The sequence below is a fragment of the Pyrus communis genome, chromosome 16, assembly GCF_041283825.1.
Source record: "Pyrus communis isolate YQ-2024b chromosome 16, ASM4128382v1, whole genome shotgun sequence".
NCBI classification, from domain to species: Eukaryota; Viridiplantae; Streptophyta; class Magnoliopsida; order Rosales; family Rosaceae; genus Pyrus; species Pyrus communis.
This window is the reverse complement of record NC_142580.1, coordinates 11639584-11656834: the sequence shown is the minus strand read 5'-3', so window position 1 is coordinate 11656834 and position 17251 is coordinate 11639584. Positions and strand designations below refer to the sequence as shown.

At 36.2% G+C, this 17251-nt stretch overlaps 1 protein-coding gene across 2 annotated transcripts; it reads right to left on the bottom strand.

Moving 5' to 3' along the window:
- Nucleotides 1-9897: 9897 nt before the first annotated feature.
- On the bottom strand, nt 9898-12059 carry NIP7;1 (NOD26-like intrinsic protein 7;1). Of its 2 annotated transcripts, XM_088687330.1 has the most exons (6): nt 11680-11942; nt 11453-11531; nt 11307-11383; nt 10955-11149; nt 10533-10594; nt 9898-10425 (listed from the first exon to the last, which is right to left on the bottom strand). In XM_088687330.1, exons 1-6 carry the CDS (start codon nt 11866-11868, stop codon nt 10194-10196), a joined length of 834 nt encoding a protein of 277 aa, XP_088543456.1. In that variant the 5' UTR covers nt 11869-11942; the 3' UTR covers nt 9898-10193. The 2 variants fall into 2 exon arrangements, with proteins under 2 accessions (XP_088543456.1, XP_068328084.2); XM_068471983.2 differs by having other exon boundaries at nt 11307-11531; nt 11680-12059.
- Nucleotides 12060-17251: the final 5192 nt, after the last annotated feature.

Here is a 17251-nt window from a genome sequence, read left to right as displayed (position 1 = left end):
ATGTAGAAGAGATCTATTTAAGTGCTTTGGCTTTTCTGTGTAAATGAGCTTTGGGATTTTGAGGGTATTTAGGTCTATCCACATGAGTTTTTTGCTATATTTGAATTTTTTTTTATAAAATGTGACATTTATGAAATAAGGTGTCAAATTTTGGTTATTATTGATAAATATTCAGTTTTCAACATGTCTTCATCGGCTCATGCTTAAAAAGAGTAAGGAGTTGTTTCTTTAAGTTCTCGGAAAGGTTTAAAAACAGGGAACTTTAACGAAAAACTCCTGATACTGTTCACTTTAACGAAAAACCACATTTTTACACTAAATAGTCAATCATGGTACTGTCATATCCCGGCCCGGGCCCGCTCCACCACCGTAGCACGATATTGTCCGCTTTGGGCTTACCATTCCCTCACGGTTTTGTTTTTGGGAACTCACGAGCAACTTCCCAGTGGGTCACCTATCATGGGATTGCTCTAGCCCCCTTCTCGCTTAACTTCGGAGTTCCTACGGAACTCGAAGCTAGTGAGCTCCCAAAAGGCCTCGTGCTAGGTAGGGATGGGAATATACATTTAAGGATCACTCCCCTGGACGATGTGGGATGTCACAATCCACCCCCCTTAGGGGCCCGACGACCTCGTCGGCACATTTCCGGCCAGGGATTGGCTCTGATGCCAAATTGTCACATCCCGGCCCGGGCCCGCTCCACCACCGTAGCACGATATTGTCCGCTTTGGGCTTACCATTCCCTCACGATTTTGTTTTTGGGAACTCACGAGCAACTTCCCAGTGGGTCACCCATCATGGGATTGCTCTAGCCCCCTTCTCGCTTAACTTCGGAGTTCCTACGGAACTCGAAGCTAGTGAGCTCCCAAAAGGCCTCGTGCTAGGTAGGGATGTGAATATACATTTAAGGATCACTCCCCTGGGCGATGTGGGATGTCACAATGGTACTATTCACTTTGTCCTTTATTTTGTCTTTATCGTTAAAACTCAAAGTTTTCTAATCATTTTCATTAGTTTTCCTTAAAAAAAAAAAAAAAAAAAAAAAAAAAAAAGGAAGTGCTCTTTTTTTTTTTTTTTTTTTTTTTTGAAATGTTTTCTCTTACGTACGTACATGGAACGCTTGTGCATAAGGTTCGATGTATGATCATGCAAAATTGTATATTTATTCATATACAAGTGGTATTCTACACCAAGGGTATGTTTACTTACATGAAATAGATTTTGAAATTATTTTAATTTTTTAGTCCATGCGTTTTCTAAATTATAAGTATGAGAATAATTTCATTTCGAAATCTGTAATAAAAAACCCAGAAAATAAAAATTCAAAACAACTATGGGGGCTGTTCGATCCAGAGTCCTTTTCTTTAATTCTTCCTCTATTTTTGAGTTCTTATTTTCCCTCATTCTATCATTACTGTTAACTGTTAAGTAAACATGCCCTAAATCTAAACTACATGAAAAAAGATTAAAACTCGAACGTAAATAAAGGAGCGCATTGCTCTAGCTAACTTGACTTCTCTTTAACAATCTAATATCTTCATTTTCTCTAAACTATACCAAATGAGCTTCCTTGTAGATAGGGTTGTGTTGACACAACAGAAGACATCCAAATCACTCTATTACTTTGTAAATTTCCTTGGATAGGGTTACCGTGAATCCAATTAAAGCACAGCAACGACAGTTAAAAGACTATCTGTTATCTTTCACCTTCACCTTCCTCTTTCTCTTCATTTTATTTTCCTTTCTGAAACATAAAATTGTTGTTTATTTCGTTTACGTGATTGCAACGGTGGACCAAATTTGAACGGTGACGTGACAGTCAGCAGTGTAAATATCCATGCATTGAAAATTGTCTGCAGATAAAATTGAACCTTTTGTTCGTCGCAATGACAAGAACAGCATGCATGTAGGCCTTATTACTTTTCCACCCAAAGATAAGCCTACAATATTATCACATCCAATCAGAATTGGAGTTGGGGGATAAGCTGTGGGAACCTTTGCCAGTAGTAGGACCAGTTTTGTGTTAATTTCAATCATAAATCTTTGGATATTAATATAGGCGGTTCCTATTTCGGGGGGAAAAAAACAGTGGCCACCTTCCTCATTGTAATTTTCTCAACTACATATCTGATACCTTTATTCCCCACTCATCCAATTCTAATTACTTTGCTACACTACAACAGATATCAATGAGCCTCTTGTTATTTTTATAGGAAAACTAATAAAAAGGGTTTGAAAACTTTAAGTTTTAATGACAAGGACAAAATAAAGGGTAAAGTGAATAGTACTAGGATTGACTTTTTAGTATAAAAATGTGGTTTTTCGTTAAAGTGAACAGTATCGTGGGCTTTTCGTTAAAACTCCATTTTTTTATTTATTTATGTTTTGATAAAGATGATATTATGTCACTTAGTACTACGGTTTACTGATATTCCTCTTCATTTGTAAGTGAGAAGTTTTATGTTTGATTCTCGTCAAAAGTAAATTTGAACCCCATTATTTCTAATATATTGTGAGGCTTAACCCAATCTCCTACCTCTTAGGCCAACTCCAACCCAAGTGCTAAAACTTAGTTTTCCCCTTCTATTCCCCCCCCCCCCAAATCCATTCCAACCCAAGTGAAAAATTGGACCTAAAACAAAGTCAAATACTGGCCCAAGTTTAGCCCAAAAATTGGTGTGGGCCCCACCAGTGTGACTGAAATCGGGCGCTTGAGCGCCAGATGCCCACAACCCACACGAGTGACATGCGAAGCTTCAGACGGCTTCAGACCAGCATGGCCCCACCCATGTGGGCATGTCGGCCACATTCGCCAGCCGAGCTAATAGCTGCAATCAACAGGCTGTTGGTTGATCCAATGGCCTACTTTCAAATTTTTTTTTTTTTGTTTTATATTCATATATTTATTGAATCAAACGACTGAGATTGAATATAATCAAATCTAACGATAAAAAAAAATCTAACGGCCCAAATTTAAATTCAACGGTTAAAATAATTAAAAATTTTTATTTAACTCAAAATTCACCCAAAAACTCTATAAATACCTATGTATTTGTTCAAACATCCACACAAAACTCACTTTTTTTCCTACAATTCTTCCAATTTTTCTTTCTACCATTTCTTCCCATTTCCAAATTTTTCAAGATGGTAAAAGAGCATATTTGAGATTGTAATTGGACCTTTGAGGAAGATATTACTTTATGCTTGACATGAGTTTCTATTAGCGAAGATGGTGCCGTTGACACAAATCAAAATAAAAAGATTTTGTGATATAAAATCGTTGATAAGTTCCATGAAACTCCAAAGCCGGCCGAAGGGAAGGTGGTGGTGTTTATGATCGATGGAAGGTTATCAACAAAACATGCACTTTATGGAAGGAAAGCTTGGAGAGAGCCGTGGTTGACATGGCTAGTGGAAGGCAGAAATTGTGAGTTTCTTTGTTGATATTTTATTTGTCACGTACATAATATTATTATGCAACTAATTGTTTTTATGTATTTCTTGCATAGGGTGACAAAGTAATGGCAACTTACAAGACAAGAACTACACCTAAAAACCAAGCTTTTAAGTTGCATCATGCTTGGTACGTCCTTAAGGATTGTCCGAGGTGAGAAACTGATGCGGACCAACAATGGGGAAGATTGTTTCGTAGTGAAGCCGCACAGATAAATGATGTCAATGAAGATGTCGATGAAATGACCCCAGCTTGTTCTTTTGCAAGGCCCTCCGGGAAGAGATAAGCAAAAGGAAGCAAAGAGAAAAGGGAAGTCCCAAGATCCGATTAGTGCACAAATTGCTACCGGATTTGCAAGATTGACCAAAAGCCATAGCTCTCGGGAGGAAGAAGCGGCACGAATGCGTTTCGCCATTATGCACGAAAGGGATAGGGAACAAGAAAGGTTCGAATGTAATTTCATGATGGAGGACCTTAGCAAATACACTCTAAAGAGGAAGAAGTTCTTATGTGATAAGTAAACGGAAATTTTGTGAAGGTATGCCATAATGAGTAAATTTCAAGATGATGATTCATCTCAAGGCTATATCACAAGTCCACCACCAACTCAAGATGGTGGATATCATTATTAAGTTTTTGTAGTTTATGAATTATCAATTGTATTAAGTTTATGTGGTTTATTAATTATAATTATTGTATGACTTATTAATTAAAATTGTCATTTGTATAGATGCCTTCAATAATTATTGTACTTTTTGTTGCACACTTTGATGCACAATAGATGCCTTCAATAATTTTGATAATGTACCAAAAGACTTGTCACAAGAAGACACTTCAATTTATTATTAGAAAATACCAACATAGTACACTTAAAATTATTACATAAAATAACAACATAGCACACTTAAATTTAACATAAGAACACATTAGTACACTTAAGATTATCTTTCATCATCCGGTCATGACACTCTTCTCTATCACGCTGCACAAATGAACACCCTATGACAAAACTACAATAGCTAGATTCGGCATGGTGCTCATATTGCATAAGCGAGTTTGCAAATTTGGCTTCTTCGTTGTTCATTTCTGCATCCACTCTGCATCCGCAGTTGCAATGCTTGCTTGGTATTGTGCCATCTGCATTGTCAAACTACGCATTCTTCTATCACCCCATTGATGAGATATTGATGATTTTGAGAAACACTTTGAAAGTTGGAAGATTGGTGAATATGTTGTGTGATGGTTAGATATTCAACCTATGCTTATATAGATGATGATTGAAGGTTTGCGTTTCATGTGTTTTGTATGGATTTGGTATGTGTTTCATGTGTGTCATGTGTTTCACATGTTTGGTGTGTTATACATCTCTATCATGTCTTTTGTATGTGCTTCATATGTGTTTTGTATGTCTTGTGTGTTTCATGTATTTTGTGTTTATACATCTCTATCATGATTTTCATATTCTTCTATAGTGTTTCATGAAATTCATATATCGATTTAGTGATTTTCAATATTTATCGGAATTTAAATATTTTTAGATTAAAATGTTCATAAAATTAATTTAGGATAGTCTACATAATTTATCTTTTAAAAGTTAATTTAAAAAAAAAGCCTAAATTCATTCTTTAATATTCTAGGGTTAAAATTTTATACCAGAAGTGTCACATCCCAGCCCGGGCCCCCACCACATCCCGGACTCGACTCCACCGTAGCACGATATTGTCCACTTTGGGCCCCGACCGACCATGCCCTCACGGCTTTGTTTCTGGGAACTCACACGAGAACTTCCCAGTGGGTCACCCATCCTGGGAATGCTCTCGCCTCCAACTCGCTTAACTTCGGAGTTCTGATAGGACCCGAAGCCAGTGAGCTTCCAAAAGGCCTCTTACTAGGGAGAGATGAGAATATACATATAAGACTTATAAGATCCACTTCCCTGGGCGAGGTGGGATGTTACAAGAAGGGTTGGAGCAGAAAAGCTGTTTCTGGGTTAAAACCTAAATTTTCTTGGCTAAAAATTTTAGGTTTTAGACCAATGGTTGGAGATGGTCTTAGTTTAGATAATATTGTTTGTTGAGAAAATAATGCATATGTTTCAATATTCTAGTAGATAGAGTATTAGGTTTCCGTCCATGTGTCCTGGATTTGAAACTCTCCCGTCCTTATGTAATTGTCACAGTTTCGAACCGTACTCCTCTCCTTAATAATAATGATATTTTGAAAAAAAATGCGACTAATGGTGTTACTGAAAAACTCTAACACATCCTCACTACCAAAATTATAGGTTATTCTTGATTGAACCAATCGAACTTTTAATTAAACGTCCCAAATTGTAATATCATTTTTCTGAACCAAGAAATCGAAGAAACACCAAAATTTGATTTTCTAATTCTCCATGATAAAGTGAAAGAATGTGAGTGCAATTATTGCTGTTGGTGGGACTAGTCTAGTCCCTAGTGGAATGTACATAAGGCCATAACTTTCCATGATATACGACTTGATGAGAACGAAGATCCTTTTACACCAAAGATAAAAGACCGAGCTTTTGCTCAACCACTACTACCGTTGATTAGGACTTGCGCATAAACCTTATTTTCTTTTCTATCCTCGTATGTATGTATGTGTGTATACGTAGGAAGTCTTTAAGGGAAGAGATTATTATTATTATTATTATTTTTATAAAAATAAGGATTAGTTATGGGTTTTATACCACATTAAACTTTAATGATGCGAACCGTCTATTTTTCAAGTTGCACCTTATATATCATTCTTGCAAAATTAGTCAAATCAGAAATATTTAAGACATCTAATTGAGTTCAAAAAAATTAACGAATACTTTGTTATATAATAAACAATGAATTTTATCTTAATAATTAAATAGGCAAATGATTTCGGATTGAATTAAATTTTTGCAAAGATGATCTATGAATCGAGACTTATAAAATAGACGATTCAGATCGTCGTTGAAGTTTGACGTGATGTGGGCTCTACATGTAATCCCCATTTTTTTGAAAAAAAATGAGAATCTCTTTTCATAAAGGGCATGTACATATATATATATATATATATATATATATATATATATATATATTTTTTTTTTATTCTTTATAATATCATAAACCTTATTTTCCTCCTCCATTGACCTTGTGGTACCTTCCAAATTCCTGACAGACTTTGGTTGTGTGCAAGATACCTCCAGCCTTGTTGGCCTGTGGTTATGGACTATGGGTCGAACTAGTGCTTGGGGGACCAACTTGAAGCGTCAATGTACCACATATTCATATGGAGTATATGATCAAATTGTTTGAGAGAGTACCAACGAGGATTTGTTGAATTGATAAGAATCGTTTGCTTCGTAAGATCAAGGTCTATGTTCGAGCCTCGCTGCCGGCAATTCCTCTTGATGGGCTATTTGTAAAAACAAAAAAAGGGCTAAAACTCCCTCTATAAATCCTTAAAGAGACTTGTGGTATGTCCTGACCCTGGAAAGAAGTAGCTTCCTCTCCCTCTAAAATTTTAATCACCAAAAAATTATTTTGAGACAACCAATGTTATGGCAACATCTAATTTTATCCATTCTCATATATAATGCATCTATTTGAATGATGCTAATATCACATTGGGAAATTAAAACATGAGCTCTTTACTCCCTTACATTATGTTTGAATGAGAAAAATAAATTTGGAATTTTGATAAGAGACATAATTTATAAATTGACATGCACCAATTCCCTTGTTTGGATTCATAAACATGAAAATTTAGAATTTCAACGTAGAAAGAAAACTTGAAATTTGGAACCTCTAAGTCTCAAGTTAAAATTCTATGTAAATATGTGTCATTTCCAAATTTCTATGTTACACCACGTGTGGATGAAGAAATTTAAGATTACGACGAAATTATAAAATGATGGAAATTGAATTGACGATATTTTATTTTCTAGAATTTGTGAATTTTCTTGTTTGGTTAACCTAAAAGAACAATGAAATTGAATATGAAATTTGTTATTTTTAAGCTCTAAATCATAGAAATTGAGAAATGACATCTACTTACATGGAATTTAAACTTTGGAATTGGAGGTCCCAAATTCCAAGTTTTTTTTTCTATGCAGAAATTTTAAATTCCTATGTTTATGAATCCAAACAATGAAATTGGTGCATGTCAATTTACAAATTCTAACTTTTATTCAAATTCCAAGTTTATTTCCCTCATCCAAACATAATGTAAGTGAGAGTTTAAAACTAAAAAATACCGTATTCAAATTCCGTTGTTTTTTTTTTTTTGTTAATTAAACTAGAAAATTTATTTCCTCCTTACAGTTCAAGAGTCCTGGGGAAAAAATTCTATGGGCTCCTTCCTATCAATTATTAAACATAATATAAAGTTAATGAATACAATTAGGTGAATTAAGGCCGGTTTTATTGAAGAAAACTTTGGGTAAGCTAGGTGTGTCCCATGCAGCAACTCACTCAACTTTATTTGTGAGTGTGGTGTCGCATGGAAATTTTTCTTTACAAGGCAACTTCTACCTACAAGTTCTTATGATATTTTGTCCATTCGCATGGATAATTAGCATGACAATTCAACTCTACCATAAAGATGAAAAGAAGCTGCTTTAAACAGTAAACCACCCCATTTCTCCATAAAAAATAAAAGAACAAGACAGGATACAGACATCGACGGAAAACCGTTCTTAATCAAACGAATAATCACAGTAATAATTAATTAACAATTAATGGCAGTGCATCACGACTTCGGTTGTTTTATTCGTATTGGTAGCAAAAGGCAATAAAAACAAGTGATAAAAGGTTAAATATCTGACTAGGACAGAGGAAACAAGGGTTTAAATATTCATTCCAAGGTGTAAGGAACATGAAAGTGTTTATCTTTGGCAATTGGAGCTTAATGGGCGTCTGGATGTTATGCCGTTTGTTTGATGAGGAATTCTATGAACTCAAGTTTAAACTACATAGTGGAAGATCAGTTTTATTAATTATGATTAATAAAGTATGAGGAAGTGTGGTTGAGAGAGATTTTGACTGATGCGAAGTTTATGGTTTTCTCCACGTCAAGCTTTGCATTATTTAAAGTTTGGCAGAAAGGTGACCGAACCGAAGTGTTTAAGAATCAAGCTCGGCTCTAGCTAGATCAAGCTGAGCTCAAAGCAACCCAATTATATATGTATTGAGAGTTCAATTATTAAATTTTGGAGGTTTAGAAATAGAGAAAACATACGTGCATGATGTGACTTACATGCCTTGATATAGAAATGTATTGATAATACGTTTGGCTCATTTTATTAAGATAATGTTATGTCAATACTTCCATAACATTGATAATATATATACTAATAAAATAATAGAAATAAGAGTCATTGACCAAAATATATAATTTCTAGAAGAGAATGGTAGGAATTCCACTAACAGGGCAACTCAAATAATTGTATGCAAGATTAAGGGTCTATATTATTTCCTTAATCTTCTCAATTAAGAATCAGATAGAACCCATCATAAGAATATTGAATTTGTAAGAATATTCATGTAGATGTTGTTCTTCAGAGAGGTGGTGATCAAGTGAGAATTGTGATGTATAAAAATGAGTTGTAAATAATTTGGGAATCAAGGCACTTTGTGAGCATATTATACAATTGAAAGCTAAGGTGTAATGATAAATTTCTTAACAAGCTTAAGGCTTTTACCTTAATAATGGATGTGTTACAAATAAATGAGTATAAGTGACTAGTTTTGGTAGAGTCGGATAAATTTAAGGAGATAAAAAAATTTAGGAGCAAGATGGTTGGCGAAAGGTGGATTCTTTTGCAGAAGTTGTGGGAGAGAAATGGTGGTGAAGATGCTTTGTTCATGGGTTAGATTTAGAATGTCACCCGGTGAGTTGGGCATTTTTACTGGCCCAAAGATAGTTTAGCCCAAATGATCATCTCTGGAGTGGAGTTTGGTTGCTTCCGGTAGTATCCCTTACTCATCACAAAAAATGTTCGTATTATTTGTAGTAACATCTTTTTTAAGTATTGGTTTTATAAAAAAACGTTCTCTTGCTTTTGTTTTGTTAATTTTTCATACGAGACTTTTTACATTTTTCATCAATTGTAGCTCTTTCATGTTAAATATATGAGTAAACCGCTTGAAGTTGAAAGCCAAGAAACCCCAAGAGTTTTAAAACTTTGACAAATTGCTTGTTATGCTTTAAAATTTAATGAGATTTTGACGATCTTAAGAAGGCAGCCTTTGTGTGTTCACAATTTACCTAATCTAACTCCTTTGCATTCTTGAATGAAAAACTTGTCGAATGATTTGTTTTAATCTCGGTTCACTTCACATGTTACAAATTTCCTTTTCAATTGGACCACTGCATCAATGAAATACCATTAGTTTATAAGTAAACTGGAGTTGGTTCAAGCTCAGTGCCCACAAAAAAAACATGTAGGGAGCTCAAAAACTGGTTACATTGATACCAAATTTCAGTTTTATTGCTGGACCAGCAAGTGACACCTGCTCCTTTTACCAATTCAAAGAAAGTTGGTAAGAAATTGGCACCAATTATTCTAGCATAAGATGAGTTTTTTATTTTATTTTTCTCGTATTACTAGTGCTTCTGTAATGCAGTTACAGCTGATGTGTTATCTGGAATAATGTCCCATAACTACATGATCAGCTTCATATAATTTGATTATTGTTGCAACTGAGTCAACAATTTTTCCCATTCAATATCATTTGTGCACTATTTAGGTTGCTCCATAGGCCAAGGGTGGCCCGAGCAGATGTATATTTGGAGAGGAAGTGTTGCTGGGACCGCAGGGTGGCGGGCATCGAAGATGAAGAATTTGATATAGGAGAGCACCTGAAACAGCTCCAACAGTTGGTCCACAAATATATATCCATATGTCTTTGAAATTCCATGAAATAATTGCAGGTCCCAGTGACCTTGCTGGGTTCATTGACCCTCCTGAAATAGGCCTGCAATGCATACATACCACAACAAGATTTATTTGAGATTAAATCAAAAAATTAAATGACTTTATGCAATTGCAGCATTTATAGCTTTTGTAATTGTATAGACCTACCCTGTGATTAGTACAGCTAATCCGATGGCAATGCCAACCACAAATCCGGACAAATGGCCAACCTGAAGAAAAGTTTCGAGTAGTGAACGCAAGAATCACTTGTTAAAGATTCTTGTAAGTAGGCACAACATTATAAATATGAAAATAATTTGAGAATGAGGATTGAATGTTTCGAACTCAGGACTCTAACATGGTATCATAGTCCTGAGTTCGAAACCCTACTTTAACCTTCCAATCCTCATACCTTCGGTACCATGTTAATTAGATAAAGATTTAAACCTCCGCAACTTCTTCTTGTTTCTCTCTTTTGTCAATGATCCCAAAAATTTAATCTATTAGAGAATGAGGGAAACAATGTATACCAAGCTAACAATTCCGGCTATAAGCTATGGAAGAAAAAGGACGGAATTTTTTTTCCTTACAGCTTGAGCTTGATGTGTCAATGAGGCAGCTAGGAACATAATCATGAAAGTTGCAATGAGCTCAACCCAGAAGGCAGAAGCACAGCTTTGCAGTGGTCTGGTGGTCATGAGATCTGGTTTTATGCCATAGATATGCCTTCCAATATATGTTGCCAGAGCAGAACCCAGTGTTTGTGCTAATGTGTAAACAGGAACCTTGAAATTACATGAAAACAACATTAATTTAGTGCTTAAAAACCCTAAAAAATGATTGAGTTAAGGGTTGAGTAGGTTGGAATGGTTAAGTACGTACCCTGGACCAAAAAAATGATTGAGTGAAGGGTTGATTAGGTTGGAATGGTTAAGTACGTACCCTGGACCATGGAAAATGACCAAAGGTGGCAAAGGCCAATGTGACAGCAGGGTTGACATGAGCACCGGAGATAGACCCTATGGAGAAAATAACAACTACTACTGTTAAACCTGCTGTGGCTGCATACTCCAAAAGACCTACTTCACCTTTCATCAGCTGTGTGCTTGCTATGATCCCACATACACAGAACATCAAGATAAAAGTCCCCACCATCTCAGCCAAAACCTGCTTGCTTTAACATATTGTAGACCAATGAAATTACACTCAATAGTAAGGGGTCTAAAAATAAGCATGCAACCATTGTCCTGAAATTACATCACAAAGTTCATGTTTAACTCTTTAGAGAATTTCGAAAGGCTCGACCTTTTCTTACCGCGCGTACAAGATTTGGATTCATCTGGAGTGGAAAACACAAGAACGTTGAATTTCTCAAGACATTTCCCCCATTTGACATTGCATTAGACCCCATTTCTTGGTCATCTTTGGAATGGCCACTGGTTGATGTGCAGTTTGAAGTTTGAGAAGAGGAAACACAAATTTCATTTGTAGAAAAGCCTTTCATGATCAAGTTTTCATGCACAAAGTTATTTGCAGATGAAAATGTTTCAAACTGAGTCTTTATCAGCCTTGTAAAGCTGGAGGTGCAAAGAACATGTACTATAGAAAAGCTGTATTTCTTGCATGCGACTTGGAGTCAATTGGCCAAACAAGTCGAGTTAGGTTGGTTTGTTGCTCACACAGTTTTGGCTCTTCAAGAAAAAGATAATGTTAGGGAGACTAGATTTGTAGACAAAATTTTCAAAACTAAAGGACATGAAAGTTGTTGATTGGTTTATTACTTAAATATTGATAAACGTGCTCATTCCTATTGATGACACATTAGTTTGTAAATTGAGTAATACTAGGAAGACTAAATTTATAGACAAAATTTGCAAACTGAATGAGGTATCACCAATAGAAAATTAGCACGTTTATCAACGCTTAATTAATAATCTAATCACTAACTTTCATGTCATTTAGTTTACAAAATTTAGTCTACAAATTTAGTCTCTCTAGCATTACTCTTGTAAATTTTGTTTGCAAATTTAGTCACCTTAATATTACCAAAAAAAAAGAAAAAAAAGAAAAAGGAAAACTAATAAAAATGGCTTGAAAACTTTGAGTTTTAATGATAAGGACAAAATAAATGGTAAAATGAATAGTATCATGATTGATTTTTTAGTGTAAAAATGTGGTTTTTCGTTAAACCGATAACTTTTCGTTAAAATTTCAAAAAATAAAAAGGGCTTTGAATGATGGTTTGGTTAGAGAAATTTGGGTCTCCCACGCAAGTCTTGTGTTGCTCTTAAAAGGAGGATAGTTTGTGCTTCTTACCAATCTCACCTCTAGAAGGTGAACCATTTTGTACTCAGAATCTACAACTTTGGTTGCCCTCTCTACTATCTTTTCCACTATAACTATGAAAATTTTCACAAAAGAAAATCTTAAAATCCACCTTTCCACAATCCATATTTTGTTGAATAGGAAACACCTTGGTGCTTGGTCACTCTTAAAGTAGACAAGAAGTTTGTTGAAACGTAACCGTAAAATGGTCATTCTTGGGCTTGGCCTTATTCGGTTTATTCCTTTAGCTAGAAATATTTTCGGGTCGTAAAAAAGCTCTTGAAAAGCAACTAAAACATTTTCTGAAGAAGTACATAAAACGCTTATTTTTTTTTAGTAAAAGATCAAATGCGTTTCTAACTTTCTAGTAAAAACGCTTTGGAAAGATAAAATTATCTTGTTAATCTCTCAGTCTCTCTTCTCCAATATATTTTCTTCTTTTTCTTGAAATTGAATTTGAACATCAAAAGAGGTGTCCACTTGTATATGTGGTCCAACTATCGGCTCCAAAAAGATTTAGTTGGTTCTGGTCCCAATATTCTTTAGGAAAATTTTGATAAAAATCTAATTTGAAACTCACCATGCAGATTCTCTCAGCTTCTAGGGTTGAGGTAGCTGAAGCATTAGCAGTAATGGAAGGATGTTGCCTTGCATCACAGATTGGTCTTGCGAGGATTGTAGTAGAGTCTGATTCAAAGGAAACAATCATATGTCTCAACAACTCTCTTATCTCTGGCAGATGGGAAGCATACCCTATCCTTCAAAAAGTTCTTCAACTAGGGCAAGCTTTCCAGTTCTGTTGCTGGTCATGGATCCCCAGATCAACAAATAGGGCTGCTGATTGCATCCTTCAAAAATATGAGGATGTGCGAGGGTTGATTGACCCCATCTTCATTGGTCCATATTTTGAACAGGATGGTCTCCCTTGTCCACCTTGAATGTATTGTAGTGGGGTGCTCGAAGGAGACATTACTTTTTGCTTAGTAGTGCCATGTCCTTCCTATCTTTCCAGCACTCTTTCTCTTTTTTGAAGTTTGAGTTTTCTCTGTTAGTCCCTTATTTGGGTTTTCCTTGTACTTTGATGGCTTTTGCCATGGAATATGTAATGTCCAGTTTACCAAAAAAAAAAAATATATAATAATAATAATAATAATTTATGGTAGATTAGTAGGGCATCGAGGTCTTATAAATCAAAGTGCCAAATCTTGATCTTGCAAAGTGCAGTTGGATAAGATGAATTATAATAACATTTGCAATCACTATTTTGTCGGGCAATTAATTTAGAGAAAAAAATAAAAACACAAAGAAAAAGGAAAATAAAAAGTATCCCATCAACTTAATTAATTAGGAATAAGAGGGAAAAGCAAGACAATTCCAAAGGAGAAACTTAATAAAATGGTAATGTTAGAGAAATTAAATTTATAGATAAAGTTTTGGAAACTAAAAGACATAAAAGTTGATGATTGATTTTATTACTTAAGTGTTGATAAACGTTCTCATGGTTTATTACTTAAGCGTTGATAAACATTCTCATTCTTATTAGTAACACATCATTTAATTTGTAAATTTTGCTTCCAAATTTACCAAGAGGATCCTCACCGGATTCTCTTTGTGAGAATTCTGGAAATCCTCCAATCACATATGTTCATCGTACATCATGAAGTAAAAAATCATTGTAAATTTTTTTTATTTAAAATTGAAATCAGGCAGAGAGTAAAAAAAATAGTAGACAAGAGAAAGTGAAGAACTCAAAGAAGTAAAACTTAAGGTGAGAGTTATACCTCTAGTGCTTCCAGGGTGGAATCTTGTAGATTTTTGGCTTGTTGATACATCTCAGACCGTAGTGGCTCCTCCCTTGAAGTGATAGTAGGCTTTTTGGTCGCTTGGGGCGCTAAGAGTCAAAGAAAATAGAGTTGTCAACTCTCATCACGAAGTTGCGAATAAGAATGAAGGAATGAAGCAAGGTTTACTTACTGGAGGCTTTCTGTTTCTTCTTGCCTATGCCCACCTCAACTATTGAAGTAGAAGACTTAGAGGCTTTGGATGTATGTGCCCTCGTCCTTTTCTTTGTTGGAACCGACCACTCTTTAGGCTCAGACTCTGAAGTTTCCACTATAGTTACCCAAGGCTCCATTACAATCCCTATCTCGCCCTTTGAGTCTCCAAGCAACTCGGAGACATCTCTGCCCTCTCCAGCACCTTGCCTTTTTACCTCAGTTGCGGCTTCTTAGAGGATGAAGGTGTCTGCGACATCTTCATCTTGCCCGAGGACCATCTCTGTAGGGTTGCCTTGAGCTGCAAGTACAAAGAAATCAGGAAAAGGATTAGAGTGGGCAGATTCATAAGAATTTCAAGTTAAAAAGTAAGGAATACCTATCAAAAGAAGTTGGTTTTTTTGATGAACCATTTCCTTCCAGTTCTCAAGCTCATTTGAACTAGGATAAGACTTGATAGAAAGATGCTTGAAGAGGCGATCATGGGCTTCGTGCAGATCTTCTGCATACTTTTTAGTCCATTTTGTCTCCCACCAAGAAGCAAAGCTTGAAGTACATTCGAAATTAAAAGCCATGGGCTTTCAGGCGACCTTGCTTATGACCTCAAGACTGCGTCGGGCCGCTTGAAAAGTAACTTTGGGGGAAAGTGAAGACGGTAGGAGGTGCCACAATGAACGAAGTCAAGAAGGGCACCGGGATAGCTTGTCTAAAGCCTAATTGCATGCTACGGTAGTTTGGTGATAGACTTCTAGCCTGCGCTCATAGTGGTCATTCCTCACACCCTAAGCCAGATCCCTTGACTGGATGCAATTGATAAATCTCTTTCTACAAAAGGGACTAGCATCTTCTCCAAAAACGTTTTGGAAAGCTTGGTCACTGAACCATGGGTATCTCCTAATGACTAAAGCACCCCATTCCAGATCTGGCCGAGTCCTGTAGACTCTGAAGAAATAAAGACAAGCGAAGGTAGAGTGATTGGTTAGAGAAGCTTCAGCTAAAATTCAGGCAGAGGCTACTCCTTCTGGGAATTTTAGGTTGGGAGCCCGAAGCTCAAGAAAATGCCATTGAAGCCAAAGCTGGATCATCCAAGTTGGACCATGAAGGTTGGTTTCAAATGGTTCACCTTTTGTAATTTCGTACAAGAGATGATAGAGATGAGCAAGAAGAAAGGGGCTCGTGGCTACGTCGTCAAATTTGTGAAGAGCTTCTACTAGGGGAATCCATTCCACCTTCACTCCCTTGGACTTATTAGGGAATACATTGTTAAGCCAGTAGAGGAGGAAATACATATGCTCCTGATCTTTGTTGGCTTTAGAGGAAGAAGGGCCAAATTCCTTCTTGGAAAACGGGATAAAATTCGTGAAAGAAGTCCCATAACTCTTAAAAGTCACAGAGTTATGCTCCAAATGAAGAAATGAGGGAGGACAACTTGAACTCTTAACAGTCAGACGAAAATGAAGAGCCCAGTTGTGGGTAACGTCTACAATTATGCCCAAAGGGCTTAACCCGAAGACCTATGCCATATCTAGGGTAGTTAGGGATATTGGACCCATCCTGAAGTTAAAGGTAATGGTTCCCTGAGTTCCAAAAGAGAATAGTTGTTGTGAGAAGCTCGGGCTTAACGATCATGGTGATTTTAGAAAGCATTATCAACTTATAAATTTCGTTGTTCATCCAATTCTGCTTAAAGATATGCTCGAGTTCTTTTATCCATTTCGTCCATGCCTCATCCTTCATAAGAGGGAAGCCACGACGATGGTTTAACCATTTGAAGGAAGAAATGCCCAACTTAGCCTGAAATGGGTTGGGGATGAACCATTTCTCCTTGGGCATGTTGTTTTCAACAGTAATTGGGACCTGAGAAATCCATATAGGTCATAAAAAGTGCACTCATCCCTCCTTGAAGAAGAGTTTAGTGTTCAGGCTTGCCCGAGGGCGGTGAAGGCCGTTGAGAAGAAGGCATATGATGGAAATCCCGTCACCAGTCTTGGAGGGAGATTGAATTCAGGCAACTTTAGGTGCCATTGGATGATCTTGAGGAAAAGATGAGAAGAAAATCGGAGTCAAGAGGCAAGAGTTGAAAAATAATAAGAGTTTCTGAAGGTGTGAGTTCTGGAAATTCTGGGGAGTTTTGAAAATTCAAAGGCTCGAAATGGTTAATTGTGCTTTGCTGAAGAGGTTAAGTAAGGATTATATAATAAGTGGTTATTTAACGGTGGAATTCATGGGTTAGTGCAAAGGTCTTGTTAACCAACGATTGCTTTAAATGGTACGAGTCCCAAGTGAAGGCGTGTAACGGTTATTAATATGCAACATCTATTTAATCATTATAAGTGTCTGGGATTGCAGCCTTAACAATGATTAAAGGGGGCACTATTTGGGTTAATATTTGAACCTTGGGCTGCAAGTATATGGAAGCCCAAAGATGCCGATGCCAATTAAAAGAAGACTTGCTCGAAGCCCAGCATCAAGCCCAGAGACAAATTGGCGCCTTCCCATTAATGCATAGGGTATGTGCCTATGATTTAAATGTCAAGTGATGGGGACTAACTCACCATCAGCCAAAAA